Source organism: Rhinopithecus bieti, unplaced genomic scaffold, assembly GCF_001698545.2.
Source record: "Rhinopithecus bieti isolate Rb0 unplaced genomic scaffold, ASM169854v2 scaffold_38691, whole genome shotgun sequence".
Lineage (NCBI taxonomy): Eukaryota > Metazoa > Chordata > Mammalia > Primates > Cercopithecidae > Rhinopithecus > Rhinopithecus bieti.
In genome coordinates this window covers 1,041,954-1,057,060 of record NW_016816690.1, presented here as the reverse complement: position 1 = coordinate 1,057,060, position 15,107 = coordinate 1,041,954, and the positions used below count along the sequence as shown (strand labels likewise).

The following is a 15,107-nucleotide window of genomic DNA, read 5'->3' as shown; positions in this document are numbered from 1 at the left end:
GGGGGGGGGGGGGGGGGGGCGGAGCAGTACCAGGGAGAAAGCCAAAGTGGGAGGCTGCCAGAGTGAGAGGAGCCCCAGTCTGAGGCTAGGGGAGGAGCAGGCTAGCCGCCTCCCCCTCAGCACTCTACCCAGCCTGGGACGCTGCCCAGGCAGGTTCACAGCCAGCAGGGGCTCATCTGCAGGCCTCTGAGCAGCCCCAACCCCAGGCACCCCTTCTTAGCCCAGTAAAGGACCAGAGACCCATGCCTGGGCCGCTCGGGTCCTCCGTGCCAGACACTCCCGCTCCCCGACTCACCTGCATCATTTTCTCTTCGATCCACCTCATCATACACATCCATGGCGAGTTCCTCAAAAAGCCGGTTGCTGAGCTGGAGGAAAAGAGGGGCCCAGATTTTGTCAGATGCATTGGCTCCCAGTGCCAAGGCCAGCTCCACAGCATGTTGTGAGCCTTGGGGAACCAGTGGCCTTCCTTGTGCTGCCCAGCCCCTACAGTCTCAGAATGGGAAAGTGGGAAGGGATCGTGTTCCAAACTCCAAGGTGGGAGAGAAGGGACCAGTCTGTCCCCTTGTGGGGAGATCAGACTGCTGAGGCGAGTGAGGGGACAGGTCAAAGAGTTGGAAAAGTTCATTGAGTCAGAGGCAGGGGAAGCAAGGGCAGAGGGTGGGGAACCAGAGAGGGGCCAGCTCCAAGTGTCAGGGCACTGTTGGAGCAGACTTACTGCCTGCAGCTTCTTCTTAGCAGCTTTGGCCAATTCGGATAGGTCCAGGCTGAGGACGGAGGGAGACGAGAATTGGGAGGAAAGGAGAGACCTGAGAGGTGGCCAGGCCCATGCCAGCAACCTCCCCAACATGCAGGGATCCCAGGGAGATGGCACCCCAGATGCTGTACACAAATGCCTCCCCACCCTACCCCACCTTCAGGCCTGCTGCCCCAGCAGGCATCATATACCTCTGAGACATGCACTTTTGCCGAGATCTAAGTCCAGAGAAAGGCAGCAGAGGGAAGAACAGGACAGAGGCAGCAGTTACCCAGGAGCAGGGCACGTCAGGCCCAGACCCATCTCCATGCACACCCGGCCCAGAAGGGACAAAGCTCAACTAGTCTCACCGCGTCCCCCACCCCTCCTCCTCTGGCTTGCTCTTCCTCTCAGTGACCTGTTCATCCAGCACCAGTGTCAGCCACCTGGCAGTCACCTGAATTCTCCTTCACCCTCCAGTCCTAGTGAAGCTCCCCATGTTCCTCAATCACTTGCTGCCTGGGCTTTGCAACAGTTTCTTAATCTCCCTTCTTCTAGTCTTATCCCTACAATCCTGTTCTACCCAGCAGCCAGGGTGATTTTTTGGATGCAGTTGGCTGCACTATCACTTGCCTTAAAGCACTGCAGTAATAACAGGTGCATATGGCACACTCCAACCATACTTCATCAGAATACCCTAGGGCTAGATGCAGTGGCTCACACCTGTAATCCTAGCACTTTGGGAGGCCAAGGTGGGAGGTTCACTTGAGGCCAGGAGGTGGAGACCAGCCTGGGCAACACAGATACAAAAGCAATTTAAAAATTAGCTGAGCATAGTGGCATGTGCCTGTAGTCCCAGCTACTCATGAGGCTATGGTAGGAGGATCGTTAAAGGCTGTGGTAAGCTATGATCTAGCCACTGCACTCCAACCTGGGCAACAGCGCAAGACCCCAACTCTTAAAAAAAAAAACAAAAGCGAAACATTTTGCATACATTATCTAATCCTCTCCTCCCTGAAAAACAGATACTGTCATCTCCATTTCCAGGAGAGGTAACCAATGCTCAGAGAGGTCAAGCAGCCTGCAAGTCACACAGCCAGTAAGCAGCAGAACTGACTTCACACTTCTATGCCTGGAACTCTCTGCTCTTGGGATGGTCACTGCTCCTGCTGATGCTCTCAGGGCTGCTCATTCTCCTGCTTGTCTCTATTCCAGTCTTGCTCATAGGGTTCCCTGCCTCCCATGCTGTGCTCCAGCCCCAGGGGTTGCCTCCATTCCCATGCAGCATTTCTACCTTCCATGCCTCTGCCTCTCTTGCTGCACTCCCCCAAGGGGACTAGAATCACCTGCCTAGGCTGCCTCCCCAGCTAGACTGTGAGCTCCTCAAGGGTAGGGATTGTGTCTCAGGTGCCTCTGTGTTCCCAGTGCCAAGAGCAGTAGCTGGCTCCGGGAAGGTGCTCAGTTATTGTGCTGTTGAATGGAGCCCATATGTGGGCATATTTACCATACACACACATGCATGTAAACACGCACACACACACTCACAGCCCAGGTAGAATCAGACCACTGAAGTAGGAGCTTTGGGGTCTCGAGGAGGTCTGGGTTTAGGATCTGAGTTGTCCAGGCCTGGCTATGTCCATCTGCCCACACAGGCCCTTGGGGAGGAGAGCACCTCCTCTCTCCAGATCCAGGCCAGAAGGCACAGCCTGGCATGAGGACGTGGCCATCAGAGGTGGCCACCAGGTGGCACTAGCATCCATCTTATGTGCTGGGTGAGTGGCAGGGGGTGTCCCACACTGCCTGGGCACTTGGGGCCTCTCAGACGGAGGCAGAAACACCTCATTCAACCAGCCTCAGGGCACCTGCCTAATTTCTGAGCATGCTCAAGGCCTACTGAGCAGTCTCAAAGTTAGTCACATCCCTGAAGCCCACCCATCTTTTCAGTGAGAAGCAGAGGCTTCTCTAAAGACAGTGGGGTCAGTGCCACCGAGACAAAACCCAGTGGCCCACCCTCACTGCCGAAGGTAGCTTTTTTTTTTTGAGATGGAGTTTTGCTCTTGTTGCCCAGGCTGGAGTGCAATGGCGTGATCTCAGCTCACCGCAACCTCCGCTTCCTGGGTTCGAGTGATTCTCCTGCCTCAGCCTCCCGAGTAGCTGGGATTACAGGCATGCGCCACCACACCTGGCTAATTTTATATTTTTAGTAGAGACAGGGTTTCCCTATGTTGGCCAGGTTGGTCTAGAACTCCCGACCTCAGGTGATCCGCCCGCCTCGGCCTCCCAAAGTGCTGGGATTACAGGCGTGAGCCACCATGCCCGGCCCACAGGTAGCTTCTTACACCCAAGCCCTCCATATATTTGACAGTCACAGGGCTCAGGCTATGCTGGCCACATATGGAGCTAACATTTTTTTACCTGCCTTGGGGCCCAGCATTAGAGACTGAGGACTAAGCTGTGCCTCTAGTTTCTGGGGGGTGGGGAGCAGGGTCCTAGGCCCCTGAAGCCTGAGCTGGGAGCTCTGGGGGTCAGCTGCCCACATGGCATCCAACAGCTTCTGGAAAGGGGCATCAGGTGGGCACTCACCTGTCAGCCATCTGTGGGATGATGTAATGCCCATTCTTGTGATCTGAACAAAAATAAAAATGCCAAGTCACTCACTAGTGCTGGGTGGCATCAGCAGCTGGGAGCCCACCTCACTGCCATGAGCAGGGCTGGTACCCAGAAGTGTCAGGGGAAAGGGGGGAGGGCAGGCCACCCTCAAGAATGCTGGGAGCTCATGGGAGGATGCAGGATGCCCACCCCCACTCCCTAGCCCCAACGATGCTGTGGCCCAGAGCCTGCAGCAATTTCACAGGAGCCAGTTGCCTAGCAACATTGCTCCCCAGTCGCTCTGTCACCATGGCACCTGCTGCCGGGTGTGTCCAGGTCCCACCTGCCCAGCCCAGCCAGGCCCACCCCAGCCAGGCCCGCCCCAAGCTCTGCTCACCTGGCTTGCGTCCACAGAGGTAGAAGGCCAGCCGGTCAGTGAGCTCATATTGGCACTCAACCAGCCTTTCCGCCAGCTCATGGTGCCCCGCCTGCCTGTGGGGAGGGGGTACGGCTCAGCCCTGCAGCAGCAGCCCTCACCCACACCCCCACCCACCCACGCTGCACCCTTCAGCTGACCCTCACCTGGCATAGTCAATGGGTGTGCGGCCATTAACATCAGGGGAGCCAGGGTCAGCCCCATACACTACAAGCAGCTCGGCCTGCAGTATCTGCCCTGCCTTGGCAGCCACGTGCAGAGGTGTTGTGCCCTTCTCTGGGTGGAAGAAGTTGGCCTGGGCACCCAGGGATAGCAGGCGCAGACATGTCTCCAGGTTGCCTGTCCGCACGCTTGAGTGCAGTTGCTAGGAGGAGCAGAGCGTGCAATGAATACACATGTGCGTGAGGCGCACCTCTCCACCCGTAAGCTGCACCCTGGCTGCCCCTGGGACGCCTAGCAGCTCCAAGGAGGCCTGCCCAAACCAGGCTATGTCAGGAGGACAGAGGGTCCCCACTAGGGGTTAATGCCAGTTAATAAACGCTGCTGTCAGTCACCATCTACCATGTGTGCTGTGTGCCCTGCTTAAGATAATGTTTATGAAGTAGATGCTGTTATTTCCTTCCCATTTTACAGATGATGAAATTGAGGCTGTGAGAGGCTAAGCAACTACCCCCAGGTTTTCCCAGCTTCTGAGTGGCAGTTGTGGGCTTCTAGCCTTCTGTGTCCACTTGGTTGCTGAGGAGCCTCAGCCGCACATGGCTTGACCTAGCAATCTGCTCTTTCCATCCTGCCTACTGTTACCCCCTGACCTTGCTGCCTTTGGGGCCCAGGCCTCAGTGGGGACAAAGGAGAGGCCTTCAGAGAGTCAAGGGTGGGAAGAAGAGGGGGCCACCCATCTGTTGTAGGGCCCCTCAAACCTTGCTGAGGTCTTTGGCGGTGACCCCATCATCGTCCCGGCAGGGAAGCTTGTGCACAAACGCCAGCATCTGGTACTTGGCCCTGATGAACTCTGACTTGATGGGGCTGCATGGGGCACACAGGAGGAATGGGGGGCATGGTGGGAGAGGGTGGTCACTTTGCCACCTCCCAGGGCCCTGTCCCGGACTGTGCAGTCTCTGCCCACCACCCCTCCAGCCCCACTCACTGGACTTTGTCTTGGGGGTTGGCTTTACGCCGGCCGCTCTGCACTTGTGCGGGGTCCAGCAGGGAGTGTTCCCAGATGGAGTTGGCCCCGTTGCTGGCAAGCGTGTGCACCATCTGTGGGGAAGAGATGCCAAATGCGAGAGTGCCCACTGAGTGCTGGGCACTGGGGGAAACACCTCCTGGGCGCCTGCTGTGGCTGGCGTAGCTGGAAACAGTACCAAGGGGGCCTACGGTGTGCCCACATCACCACACCTCCATCTAGTCCAGCTGCCCAAAGACACAGATCCCATGTAGCACTTCAGGTCGCATGGTGAGTGTGCCAAGGCTCAGAGAGGTGAAGCGACTTGCTCAATGCTACATGACCATGTTGATAAGCGGCAGAGTGGGGGTGTGAGCTACTCTTCTGCATGAAGTGAGTAGATGGGAGGAAAGGTTCAGGATTAGGCTCTGCCCCAGCTGCCCCTTGGAAGCTGCAGATTCCAGATGGGGGTGTGTGTGGGTGAGGGGTAAATGCCCTCATGCTCAGCACACTCTGCCTGTGGGGAAGGAAGAACCACCCAACCGAGCCCTGTACCTGCAGCAGCGTGGGAGGCCAGGCGCTGTGGCGAAGGTGCTTGACAATGGAGATGTGGCGTCCCAGGCTCCGGTGCACGCTGCAGCACTCGTCGCACACCAGCACACCCCTGCTGATGGATGCCCAGCCAGGATCTGCCAGAGTAAGGGCAAGGGTCAGCCAGAGCCAGACGATAGGCCAGACCTCCTGAGCACTGACCGCTCTGGCCCGTGCCAAGCCTAGTACTCTCCACACATTCACTCACTCAGTCCCCAACAGCCTAGGAGCTGGGACCATCACTACAGCCAGGTTACCAGTGAGGGATCTCCGCAAGAGCTCACAGCTGAGGGCTGACAGAGCCATGCCCTTTCCTATATCCTTACCCCTCTGGGACATGCAGTCCCCAGAGTCCATTCAGCAAGCACAGGTTCCTGCCCTGCAGCCACTGCTACCAGTCTCTCAGCCTTTTCCCAGGAAACAAGGCGTCTGCCCTAGCCCATCCCGAAGGGAGGCAGGGATCCCCAAGGGGATGCAACCCAGATGCTGCTGCGTGCCAGATGCTGTTGAAACATGCCTGACAGATCACACCCATCCATAGGTCCTGCCTCTGGCCTCCTGCCAGCAGGTGAGGTCCTTTCATGCTGAAGCCTCCTGCCACCATCACTGAGGGTATGAGCTGGAGCCCTCTTAAGGAAGATGGACAGAGCAAAGGAGCTGGGCTTGACTGGGCACCCACTGGGTACCAGCTGGGTACACTATGTATGATGCTGCTTGCAACTGTCAGGCAAGGTAGGACATGCTACCTCTGCGATGAAGAAACAGTGGCTCGGAGAGGTTAAAGGGCTTGTTCAAGGTCACAAGGCTAATGAGTAGAATTGCCAGGATGTAGCACTTTGATGCCTGAGACCATGCCATGTTCACACTTGCTGCTATCCCTCTACCTCTATAGCCTGCTCTCCACTCTTTAGGGAAAAGTGAACTTTGCAAAGAAAAAGCGGGGCCAGGACTGGGTGGAAATTTTGGGGTCCTTCTCAAGGGCGGAGGAGATGCCACCCATCCTAGGCCCCTTGGGAGATGGGGAGGAGACAGCTGCATACAACTCAGGCTGCGGGAAAGGTCATGGGGGAGAAAGCAGGCATTGTGTGCCGCCTGAGAGTGGGGGCGGGGCGCCTCTCTCCCAGGACACTTTGCTCTGCCCAGCGGCCCCGCCCTGTCTCAGGAAACCCTGTCCTGGGGTGGGGTGGGGACTGGCTCTCTGCCTTGCCCTGTAGCGCTCAGGGTGTTCAGAAATGCCCCCACCAGGGGAGGGACAGCCTTAGGGGGATAAGAATCTCTCCCAACTAGAAGGCAATTCTCAGGCCCTTCCCCTCTAAGGACTTCCACCAAAGTTCCCAGGAAAATTGAGGAGACTCTGAGTCAGGGGTCCAGCCTAAGCTCTGCCCACAGCAAGTGGCCCCCACTGAGGCATGGAAACAGGAAGTAAAGGAGAGAGGTCTGTCTTTGGGTTTAGGCTTTTTAAGGGAACCCCTCCCAATCAGGGCAACAGAGGGATGCCCAAGGTGACCACCAACACTTTCCTAGGGGGCTGACTCCAGGGCTCAGGAGGAAGGGATCAGCCTTCTTCGCCAAGAGGGGGAGTCCTAGCATGCACTTCTGTGCTGGCTTTACCCAAATAGTGAGGCACCCCAGGCGTGGAGAGCTCCCTCTCCCCACTCCAAACACCACTGGGTCAGGGGGCTGCCAGCCAGTCACCTCTGGCAGCCCAGGCAGGAAGCCGGAAATGATGCAGCCCAAATTCCTCTTGGTGGGGTTTCCTGTAAGTGGGGAGCCGCCCAACGCAGGATCATAAATGGACTGACCTGAGGTCTACGGTCCTACCGGAGAAGCCAGGCGGGGAAGGTTGACTAGATATCCACAGCCAGGCGCTCCAGAGCCCCAAGCCATGGGCAGACCAGATGTGGTGAGTGACCCTGGATATGGCAGCAACCAAGACCAGGATGCAGGAATGTGGTCCAAGGGTTTGCCTCGCACTTTCCCCCAGCCTGGGGGAGGGGTTCTCCCTCTCCTCCAGGTGACCTGAGAGGAATGGTAGGCAAAGGACACTGTCCTGGTCTGGGCAGCTGACACTGGTGTCATCTCATTTCTGGATGACACAGATGTGATGCCCACCCTAACCATTCTATCTCCTCCCTCTGTGCAAGTGCCCTTGGGTCTACCCAGATTGTAGTTTAAGGCGAAGGGATCCTTGCCTCAAGAGGCTCCTTGGACCAAACCTGGGACGGAAAGGACAGGAACTATAAGGGAACTTGTCAGCCCCCGCCTGGGCTTCTGGCTCCACCAGCAGGGTATGGGTCTGTATGTCTGGTGAGGTAGCAGGCGTGATCCTGGGATCACGTTAACCAGTGCCAACCCCAGGGAGGCCTCTACTACGGTGAATTCCTACCACCACCTGAAGCCATCAGTGGCCTCCAGGGCCAGTAGGTTTGCACATATAGGCCAGCCTCAGGCCTCCCTCCCCTGAGCTAAGGGCCAGATCCCCACTAGACTAAGGGAAAAGCCCACATCATGACGGCAAGCAAGAGTAGTCCTTGGGGTAGAGTCAGAATGGTGGTTACCTCTGGGTGCACAGACTGAGAGGGGGCACTTGGAAGCCCCCTAAGGTGATGGAAATGTTCTATAACAAGCTTGTCCAACCTGCAGGCCATATGCGGCCCAGGGCAGCTTTGAATGTGACCCAACACAAATTCATAAACTTTCTTAAAACATTATGAGACTTTTGTGCAATTTTATTTTATTTTTATTTTTTGCTTGTTTTAGCTCATCAGCTATCATTAGTGTTAGCGTATTTTAGATGTGGCCCAAGAAAATTCTTCTTCCAGTGTGGCCCAGGGAAGCAAAAAGATTGGAAACCCCTATTCTATAACATGATCGGAGTAGTAGTTACACAGGTATACACACATGTAAAAGCCCATCAGTGTGAACAGTCAGGTGCGGGCACAGACACATACAAGTTCTACCTCAAAAAGGGAGGAAGATGAGCCCAACATTTGTACCACTCTGCAATCTATACTATGAAGAGACAAATCAGACTGTAGCTTGTCCTGTAACATGTCCCCAGCCTTGCTCACCAGAGATGCCTACAGGACAGGCATCTTGAGGCCTTCACTCTCACCCCCAGGGCTGCCAAAGTGGAAAAGGCTGAGATAGAAGCCCATGGGGTGAGGAGAGGCCCTTGACTGAGATCGTGTGGCAAGGTGGGCCAAGGCAAAGGAAAGGGGAAGATGCACATTCTCCAGGGCTCCCTGCCCCCTTCCTCTCTTGGACTCCCCAGGCAGGTAGGAATGCACACGGTGCCTGATGAGGTGGCACAAGCTGCCAGAGCAGCCACACCATGTCCAGTTGCCTACCAACACACTGACACTTGTCCCATGTGCCCAGGCCCGGGAGCAGAGGAAGGGATGGGGCTCTCTGGGGGCAGGCTGCATCTCACCTCTGACCTCCATGACTCCCCAAATTAACCAAGCACAAAAAGGCCCTGGCCCCACTCCTGTGGCTGGGACTGCAGGGCTCCTATCACAATGAAAGAAGCCTGTGACCCTGGGGTGGAGCGATACACCATGGGGCTGGCACTGGATCTGGACTCCAGACTGCTGGGTACCCTCATGCCTCTCTGCCTGAGATGCCACAGGACCCAGACCAAACATGCCGCTGCATGCCAGGGCCAGCATCCTAGGGTCCAGGTGTGGGATAGTCCCAAGCAGCCAGCCAGGGTCCTGACAAGCAGCCAAACACTCAGGGAGTGCCTGCCATGTGCTGGACACGTCGCTGGGTGCTAGGTGGGCTGATGTGTAAGACTGTCCATATCCTCCCCATCCCACCATCCTCACCTTCTCACCACCTTCCTGACCTCTATTGTGAATCAGGGGAAAGGAGTCATCGGGGCACAAATTCCTCTGACGGATGAGGACCTGGGAGTAGGAGCTGGGCAATCCAACACATCTGATGCCCACCATTCCTCCCTGAGCCCACTGGGCATCCAGAGGCTTTGGTCATTCAATGCAACAGAGAAAGGACAACTGCCTTGCTGGTGCTGCCCTTCACTCCTCCACCCCAGAATCAGATCACAGCCCCCCAAAAACCATTTCTACTCCAACTTCTTTGCCTCCTAATTGAGGAAACTGAGGCCCCCACAGTGAGGAAAGTCTTTTTGGGGTTACAGAGTGTTTTGGGAACAAAGGCAACACTATGTCCCAGGGTTCCCCGATACGGTGCCTGCTAAGCCTCTCCTCCACATGCATGCCATGCTCACCCCATGGAGGTGCGGAACAGTGGGTAGACATTTATAAGGCAAGGTGTGTCCTCAGCCCTGCCATCCCCAGACCTGCCTGCAGCTGGGGGAAGGGAGTCACAGTTTCTTAGGGGTATGGACCCTCAACCCCAGGGCCCTCTAAACCAAAAGCCCCAAGGAGGAGAGTATCTTGTGCCCAAGCCCTGCTGGGTCACAGTTCCCAAATAGTCTAGCTTGGCACCACCCCCAGAACCACCAGAGCATCTGTGAGGCTCAACCTGTGGGGTCCTGGGCTTGCTGAAGGGGTGGCTGAAAGTTATGGACCCACAAATCAGCACCCCATACTCTCACTCTTAATAATGCCCACAGCCCCGCTAGAGTTCACAGACCTCCGAAGCCTGCCCAGGGGCCTAGTAGGGAGACAGCTCCTTTTCTAAAGAAAGAATGGATGGGGGCTAGAGCTTCCTTCCCAGGCCAGCTGCAGAGCCCAGTCACTGGCTGTCCTCCCCCATCAGAAGGGAGCAGACTCTTGGATCATTACCCCTGACTTCCTCAGCAGGCCTGGGGGGGGGTTTCACTCCAGCCCAGTCCTGACTCTGTTAGGAAAAAGAAGGGAACCACCATGTAAATACAGCCAGGAGGCAGGCCAGGAAGCCAGCAGGATGCGGGGAATCTAGGCACTCCCTCCCACCCATTTCTGGCCAGACTGGGCTAGGGGACAGGGAGGGGCCGGGGCCCAGGATAGCTTGATGCCAAGCTCACTTTCCCAAGCGGGCCTTACCGGTGAATAGGAACAGCAGGGTCCAGCCGAGCTGTTCCCAGTCACCACCAGCAGGCCTGGGGATGCCTCCCGATAAGACACCCGGGTCTGAATTGGCCCTGAACGCCAGGCCCCGCAAAAAGCGCTAGCCTTAGGAACCCGCGGCAGGGAGTCCTGGGAGTAGCCACCGCTCATCTGCTCCTGAGGAGACGGTATCCAGGCCCCTCTGGCGCATCGGCCCGGCCCTCTGCTCCTTGCCCTCCACCACCCCGGCAGGCGTGCCGACCACGCGAGCAGCAGGTGCAAGACGCGGGGGTGGCACTGAGATGACACAAAACCACACTCGCCCCCACCTCCCAAGCCCTGCCGGCCTCCGCCACTGCCCTCCTGCCACCCCAGGCTGGCGCTTCCGTCGGATAGAGATGGAGGTGGAGGGGCAGCCAGCTGCCCGCCTCCCTCAGACCGAGGGGCGAGAGGCGGCGCCGGGAACGTCCTTCCTCGCTCGTCCACGGCCTCCAGGGAGCATGGGCCCCCCAGGACAGCGCTCCCGCCAAGGACGCGGCTCCGCAGTGGCCGGGGCGGGGGCCGAGCCTGGAGGCCGCAGCCCCCCGCCCCGCCCAGGCCATCCCAGCCCTCCGGCCCCCGGCGCTTCTAACCAGCCCCGGCGCCCGCCGGCGGCGGGCTGTGCGGTCCGCCCCCGGCCCCGCCGCGCTTACCGGGGGCGCTGCGTCGCACACCCCGCTCGCGGGCCCCTTCGGGACATCCTCAGCGGCGACGCAGGCCGCAGCCCTCTGGGCCAGCGTGGGGCGCGGGGCGGCGGGCCCGGCGGCGCGGCGCCCCTGCTGCCCGGCCCGGCTCGCTCGGCCCGTGAGCGAGGCTCGCGCGCCCGGGGCCAACCGTCCGCGCCCGGGCTGGCCCGGAACCCGCATCGTGGCCCGCCTGGCCGGCTCGCCCTGGGCGCCCTCGCCCGCACGCCCCGCGCGCCGCCGCCACTCGCTATCCTCTCTCCGCCCCCTGCGCGGCTCCGGCCGCTCCTGCAGGAAGCGCGCGCCTGCCCACCAGCAGAGGGGCCGACCCCGCCGGCCGGCGCTCCCGCCGCGCCCCTGGAGAAAGGAAGCCCGGGCGCGGCGGGAGGGCGCGGGGGCGCTTAAAGGGGCCGCGGCCGATGCCCGGCCCCGGCGGGCCCCGGGCCTGCGGTCCTAGCCTCCGCTGCGGCGCTCGCCTGGCCCGGAGGCAATGTGAGTCACCCTCACAACCCCCTCCCCTTCACTTTCCGCGTGGGGTGGCCGGGGGTACGCTGGGCCCAGGGACGGCGAGGGCGGGGATTAGGCAGGAAGGACTTGTAGGCCCAAGTCCCGCTCCAGGTCAAAGGGGCTGTGCCTTGGGGTACTCTTCTATCTCTGGTTGGGGTGAGGTGGGCCCGGTCCCGTAGGTGTCCACATCTGTGTGTCCAGGTGTGTGTGTGTGTGTGTGTGTGTGTCACACTCTTGCTGAATACGCTCATTGCCAACAATATGGACGCCCAGGTGCTAGAAAGGTCAGGCAGTGTATTCCCCTGCCTCTGGACTAAAAATATATCTATCTCTCCATGCATGCTTCCATCCAGAGAGGAATCTGGGCGGTTTTTAAAGACCTCCCAAGGAGTGACCACTGTGCCTGTGTGCACTCAAATCCACTTGTCATCCGCCTTATACACACGGTGTTTCTGGGCCACCAGAGGTGTGTGCGTCCAGAAAGGGTGCATATAACACAGAGGGGCCGTTTCAGGTGACAGCTTTTCTTCCTGGACTTCACACGAAGAGGCAGGCAAAGGCAAGGCAGGTGAGGGACGTGGGTGGGCTGGGGGGCAGGGAGCCTAGTTGGAGGCCTCACATGAGCACAGCCCCCGCACTGAGCATGCTCCCCCATACACGTGTGCCGCGCGTGCACCCAACCCCCAATCCCTGCAGCAGCAAAAGGCCTGGGCACTCTGCTTGTGGGGAGAGGGCAGAGGTCCCCAGGGCCAGACCTGGGGGCCAGGTCAGTGGTGACAATTGAGGAGGGGTTCTCCAAGAGTCAGAGACTCCTGCTCGGTAACAGATGGGGGCAGTCCTTTGGCAGGGGTGCTCAAGTTGGTCGATTTATCCCAGCGGTGCCAGAGCGGCAGTGACTTGTGGGTGGGCAGGCTCCTTCCCTAGGGGAGACAAGTAATTCTCATGAGTCACACCACCCGAAATACATGCAAAGCTGCCTCCATCGCCTCTTGCTGCGGCCCAGATTGACAAGTTTGTTTGAAATCGCGATCCATGGGCTTTATTTATAATTGCACCTTAAAAAAATCTTGCAGGCCTCCCCTCCCCCGACAGCCAGCCGCTCAGCTGGTGGGGCTTTTCCAAGCAACGATACCTAGCTGCTATGTAGGGAGGAGTACTACCTGCCGCCCCGAGCTGCTCTCTCACCAAAGAATCCATGGGCTTTCGTGGCCCCAGTGGGAAGGGGGTAAGGGGCGGGGGGAGTGAGACGGAAGGAGTGGCCAGGCAGCCGGTGCCGGGCGCTCAGTCCACGAGCGGTGGCCTCCCGTTCACCCCCGATCGACCCCCAGCTATGGAATTTCATTTATTAAATGTCGAGGAGGCTGCTGGCAGCCCTGCCGCTTGGCTGTCTTTGTTTCTCCGCTGTGTGGGCGCGTCTCGAGCACGTGGCAGCTGAGCGCGCAGCCGAAGCGCAAGCGACCTGGGTTCAGTGTCTACCGCCGCCTGGCAAAAAAAGAACCCGGCCGCCCAGGGTACAGCTCCCCACAACTTCCCCTGTCCTCGGACTCCTGGGCTTTGCTGGGGAAGAAGGATGACTCACTCTGCTTACCAACCCCCCGCAGCCCCACTCCCCATCTCCTAGTTGGCTCGGCGACTACCTGGGAGTGGCCCCGGCGCGGACACGCTGTCCAAACTTTGTTTTCCCCAGCCCCGTCACAGCCAAACTTCTGGGCCTGGGACTGGAGATAAAAGGGTTTCTGGATTCCCCCGTGGAGCTGTCACCACCCCAGGAAGCAGGACTGCTACAGTGGAATCACACACAAGGTTCGAAAGACAATTTAATAAGGAAACGCACTGGCATGCTCCTGGCCACTCCTAGATGCCCCTCCCCCGCGACAGCCCCCCTCCCCTGCACCAGTTGCAGCCACGACACTCTGCTGACCCCTGGTGGTGCAGGCGGGCAGCGGTCCCGGGCCGCCCGAGAAGCCAGCTGGCTCCTCCCAGGCGGGAGAAACGGGCGAGGCAGCCCGCTCCTCCCTCGTCTCTTCCCGCCGGGGCCTGGCACCGCAGGGTGTGGAGGAGGAAGGAGAGAAGACCACACAAAGAAACCTGAGAGAGTTTGCAAGCTTTTGCTGGCACCTCCCACACAAATACTTCTTGGATTGTTGTTTTAAGTAGGGCCGGTGTGGAATCCCTTATTCCTGCCTTGTTTTGAGGTGGGCTCAAGAAGGCACCGTGCCTGGTCCCGCCACCTGTCTCGGCCCGCCTGGTTGGGGGAGGGAGGCGCTGTTTCCAGGGCAGTCATTATCCTTAGCTCAACCCAGGAGGTAGTATCTAGAGTCTCATTTTGAAGGGGAGTGGACCGAGAAAGTCGGAAAAATTAAGCAGTTTGCTCTTTTAAGGTCAGGCAGTTGGAGGTATTCGAACTCTGGTCTCTCTGACATCACAGTCCCCTCCCTCCAGGGACTGGTCCAAGCCTCTTGGTCCTTCCAGGCCTTGCAATTGGCCCCGAGAGGCCAATTCAACTTTTACCACACCCTCTGCAGGGACCGTTCTGGAAGTACCTCTTCGCCCTGGGGTCATTCAGGAAGAAGACAGTCTCTGGAATCAGTCACTTCCCTTCCTGAGGGACCAACTGGGTGGAGGAGCGAAGCTGCCACCTGCTGCTTTCTCTGTCCAACTTCACTCTGGTTCTTGCTGGGGACAGTGTGTCTGGGGGGAAGGACCGTCTTTCCCGCCTTACTGGACATTGTTTCCAATGACATGTGTGGGAAGATGGAGTTTAATTTTCTAACAGGGCAGGGAAGACTCCTCAGAAATGTTCCAGGGGCCAGACCCCTGGCTGCGCCAATGACCCCTGGTACTGATGCCCCACATCTTTCTCAGGAGTTTCCCCCCATCAGTCGCTGTCTTCTGGGAATCCGGATCCTTCTTCAAGGCCCCTGGGACCCAAGCTCAATTCTGAAGATTACACCTCCACCGTCTCCCAAACGCTCGACCTAGGCCCGTGCCCCTCCTTCCCCAGCAAAAAGCAAAATGCCAGTGGGGCAGGTGCACCCCAGCCCTCCTGGCGTCAGGCCCCTGCCCGCGTCTGGGCCAGGCCTGACTCTCCGCCCATTCTCCCACGGGATCCGGGGACAGTGCGGACCCTCTCCGGCCACCTGCCACCCCCAGTTTCACGAGGCGGACTACAAGCCCCATGATGCCGCGGGGCTGAGCTGACAAGCTCTACCCGGGGCGCCCGGTCCCCTTCCTCTCTGCCCATCATCCCCGCATCCCTCGCCGGCCGCTCGGGCTGAGGGCCGGGCTATGCAGCTGCGGGGAGCAGGGGGCTGCGGGCGCGCGTCTCTGCGGCGGCGCCCCTGGGGCC

General features: G+C 58.9%; 3 protein-coding genes across 5 annotated transcripts in view; 2 read left to right on the top strand and 1 right to left on the bottom strand.

Annotated features, from left to right (window-relative positions):
* Positions 1–5,866, bottom strand: part of GIT1 (GIT ArfGAP 1) — a 10,505-nt gene extending 4,639 nt beyond the window's left edge. For 2 of the 3 annotated variants that reach the window (XM_017855125.1, XM_017855126.1), the window contains exons 1-8: positions 5,479–5,866; positions 4,906–5,018; positions 4,679–4,784; positions 3,908–4,125; positions 3,723–3,817; positions 3,320–3,362; positions 719–767; positions 296–368 (exon numbers count right to left, since the gene is read on the bottom strand). In XM_017855125.1, coding sequence (XP_017710614.1) covers positions 296–368; positions 719–767; positions 3,320–3,362; positions 3,723–3,817; positions 3,908–4,125; positions 4,679–4,784; positions 4,906–5,018 — 697 coding nt within the window. In that variant the 5' untranslated portion in view covers positions 5,479–5,866. Of the gene's footprint in view, positions 1–295; positions 369–718; positions 768–948; positions 976–3,319; positions 3,363–3,722; positions 3,818–3,907; positions 4,126–4,678; positions 4,785–4,905; positions 5,019–5,478 lie in introns of all 3 variants that reach the window. The other variant, XM_017855124.1, reaches the window with a different exon arrangement.
* A 5,768-nt stretch (positions 5,867–11,634) lies between these two features.
* The window catches only part of ANKRD13B (ankyrin repeat domain 13B), a 29,261-nt gene continuing 25,788 nt past the window's right edge, over positions 11,635–15,107 (top strand). Inside the window, exon 1 of the mRNA XM_017855098.1 lies at positions 11,635–11,743. The gene's annotated coding sequence lies outside the window, so the exon portion shown is untranslated. The remainder of the gene's footprint in view (positions 11,744–15,107) is intronic.
* LOC108517268 (uncharacterized) lies at positions 12,020–15,105 on the top strand. Its single transcript, XM_017855069.1, has 4 exons — positions 12,020–12,042; positions 13,012–13,269; positions 13,446–13,561; positions 14,624–15,105. The coding sequence occupies exons 1-4, from the start codon at positions 12,020–12,022 to the stop codon at positions 14,938–14,940; spliced, it is 714 nt and encodes a 237-aa protein (XP_017710558.1). The 3' UTR covers positions 14,941–15,105.